The sequence below is a fragment of the Buceros rhinoceros genome, unplaced genomic scaffold (assembly GCF_000710305.1).
Source record: "Buceros rhinoceros silvestris isolate BGI_N320 unplaced genomic scaffold, ASM71030v1 scaffold35587, whole genome shotgun sequence".
Lineage (NCBI taxonomy): Eukaryota > Metazoa > Chordata > Aves > Bucerotiformes > Bucerotidae > Buceros > Buceros rhinoceros.
This window is the reverse complement of record NW_010421000.1, coordinates 11,530-14,770: the sequence shown is the minus strand read 5'-3', so window position 1 is coordinate 14,770 and position 3,241 is coordinate 11,530. Positions and strand designations below refer to the sequence as shown.

Genomic DNA, 3,241 nt, shown 5'->3' with positions numbered 1-3,241 from the left:
CGCCAGCGCCGGCTGCTCTGTGCTACGGGCAGAGGGAGGTTTCGGGGGTGCCTCGATTCGGCCGCACCGGCCGCAGTCATGCAGCTGCCTGCAGGCGATGCTCTACACAGTGCCAAAACGAAGACCTCGACACATCTGGAGTAAGAACAGTGGTAACAAAGTCATAGCTACATATTCTTCTCTACATTTTTGTTTATTGAGACAAACTAATTAAAAGGCACAAACATAGGGCATATGTTTACATGGACATTATAACAAACATATACATTAAAAGTGTAGGAATGTGTTTCCTTTCTGCTAAACAGAAAGTTCCTAAGCTTTTATATATACAAAAGTTGTACAATTTGATGTCCTAAAGTACAAAAGATCATTTATAAAATTATTTTACACTAAGCTCTATTTTTTTTTGTTTGTTTTTGTTTTACTATGTAGTCCAAGCCCCTAGAACGGTTTCACGTCGTGATACAGATACCTGTCGCCCGGGCCAGCGGCCTGGCAATCACTGCTCGTGCGGACGCGGCCGGGCGCAGGCGGCAGCAGTCCGTTTTGACTGGTCAGTCCTGCTCGCACTCTGTGAAAATGCGCACACGCTAATCTCCGTAGCTTTCCACTTCATTCAGATAAAAACATCTCAACTGTCATTTTATTTTTTTTTTATTTTCTTTTTTAATGTAGAGTCTTGGGTTTAGGGTGTTTTTCTTTTTTTTTAAACAAAGTTTTAAAAATGTGAATATGTGACATGATAGTCTAAAAAGTATATCTGTTTCCCTAGATTTTGCTTTCTACTTTATGTACAGATAAACAGGTTAAGAAATAAAAAGCACATGTAGCTTAAACATGTGTGACCATTTGTGGAGACGTTCTGGGGCGGATAGTTCCAACTGCCACCCCAGAACTCCCACAAATCGATAGAAATGTGTTAACACAATAGAAGAGTAACGTAAAAATGATGATGTTTGCAAATATTTACAAAGTTGAACAGATTTGCACAACACTTAATTAAGAAATAGGGGAGAAATTAAAAGACGCTCTCTGCTTGTCCTGGAGGGGCATCCTACCTAGTTAGTGGTTAGAATAAAAACTGTATACAATTTAATATAAGACAAAACTTCTAGTGAACAACTAACACGTCTGTCCCCTGCTGTAACACCAGCAGGCTCTGACTGGGAGGCAGAGGGCATAAAAATCACACCCGGTGCCTCCAGAATCTTCCAGCTTAAAGCAATAGTTCTTAAGTTTCAAAGCACTCCTTTTGCTCCTAGACAAGAGTCCCATAGGGGTCTGACTGTTCAGAGACCATGTTTACAGACATCGCGACTCCTCTTCTGTCAGCCATGGCTGTTTCTCACCAAGCGATAACAGGTTTGGTTTTTTTTAAAAAATGTTGACTACAATGCTATATTCCCTTAGGGTAATATGTTGGGTAATATTTACATCTCCAAATATCAGGTCACAATCCCTATTATATGTTGAAGTTAGAATGATAAGTTATCATATGCTTTGCATATCAGAGCTGGTATCACCTTTCCCATAGGGAATGCTGCCTGAAATTATCATATTCCCAAAGGTAAAATGCATATTTTCTCCAAAATGCATTTTTTTTTAATGACAACATTGTAATGCATTTACTCATTAAAAAAAAAATAAAAACATCAACACAGACAAAGATTCTACACTAGCTCAGAAACAGCGGACTGAACGACTGGCAGGTTACAATTAGCCATCCACCCTGTTAAGGATACAGAGGGGTCTCTGCTAGTGTTTAGATTAAAATAATTTTCTAAGTTATAATCTGGGGGATAAAACATAAAACTGTTTTTTAATAACTTTTTTTTCTTTTTTTAACTCTGGCAAATAAGCATCTGCTCTAATTCAGCAACAGTCAGCTAAAAGGTAAAACTTACTTTAAATGAAGTGCTCCAGTGAAACTCAAGTTTGAACCATAAGAGCCAAATCAACGGGGGAAGATGCTACTATGGTCTCTGATGGTGCATGTTGCCCCAGTGTCTTAGGCTGAATTTATTATTAACTAAAACGAAACAAAAAAACCCAAAACAAAAAACACCAACAAAAACAAAAAAAAAAAGCCCAACCAAACAAAACCCAAAAAAGAACTGCTGGTAAGGATTCCGTTTTAATCCTTTTTAATACTGTTTAGAAGTTCTTCACCAGGGAGGAGAGGTGGGCAAGGCCTGGGGCAGGAAAGGCATGCTCTCGACCGGCCTCATCGCTATGTTCAACGGACCAGCTAACGTCATGGGCGTGGGGAGGTTCATGGGTGAGGTTATAGTGACTGGATGCGCTATATTCACTGGAGCGGTTACTGGGGTAGGTAAATTGACTGGTGTGGTGAGCGTTAATGGAGATGTCATGGATAATGGACTTGTTATAGTTACAGGATGCCCTAGGTTCATCGGACTGGATATATTAACTGCACTTGATACATTTACTGGACTTCTCATGCTCATTGCAGCTGCCACTGTGACTGGGTTTGTGATAGTCCCAGAAGCCACAGAGGACGTTATATTGAATGGAGTAGTAAGAGTCACAGGCGTAGTAGCAGCAGTGGAGGTTTGGCACAAGTTAGCGGCTTCTAAAAATGAGACATAAAAAGACAAAAAGTTTTTAACACATAAAAAACCATGGACAAGATTTAAAAAAAAATAAACAAAAACAAGAACCAAACAAGAACAGGTACAAATTCTGGAATAATTTTCTTTAGGAATTATTAGTAAGTTAAAACTGTTAACATTCTACAGCCTACAAGAAATACAAACTCTCATGCAGTTCATTTCAACTCAGTATTTTTTTCCTGAGAAGTCAAGCGAGGCTGTCTTACAAAGAGGGTTTTGATGTTCATAAAAACAGTACTGTACAATCAAAAAAATCCTCCCAAGAGGAACATTATAAATAGAGGAGAGAGTGTACATACCGAATGGTACGTACTCTATAGCCTTCTCAAAGGTGAACTGACATTCTGTGAAGGTTTTAAAAAGTCATTATTAGGGACTGATAAGCAAAGCTTGTTTCAATATTTACCTGCTTATTTCAGTCTTAATTATTGCTACTAAGCTGTTCCACTGATCACCACACTTCTACTTAGCAATATTCCAGGCTACCCAGTCAGTACATCTTTAACCCCCATCAGCTCCTCAGCTTTCACCGAAGCTACAGCTCCACACCAACTGGTTTTGGTTCATGGGTTTTTGGGTTGGTTTGTATTTTTAGTTTTTTTACTTTG

The 3,241-nt window shown here is 39.1% G+C and overlaps 1 protein-coding gene across 1 annotated transcript in view; it reads right to left on the bottom strand.

Moving 5' to 3' along the window:
- Positions 1–1,840: 1,840 nt before the first annotated feature.
- The window catches only part of VEZF1 (vascular endothelial zinc finger 1), a gene marked incomplete at its 5' end in the record, with an annotated part of 8,028 nt that continues 6,627 nt past the window's right edge, over positions 1,841–3,241 (bottom strand). Inside the window, 2 exons of the mRNA XM_010139513.1 lie at positions 1,841–2,593; positions 2,933–2,977. Coding sequence (XP_010137815.1) covers positions 2,166–2,593; positions 2,933–2,977 — 473 coding nt within the window. The remainder of the gene's footprint in view (positions 2,594–2,932; positions 2,978–3,241) is intronic.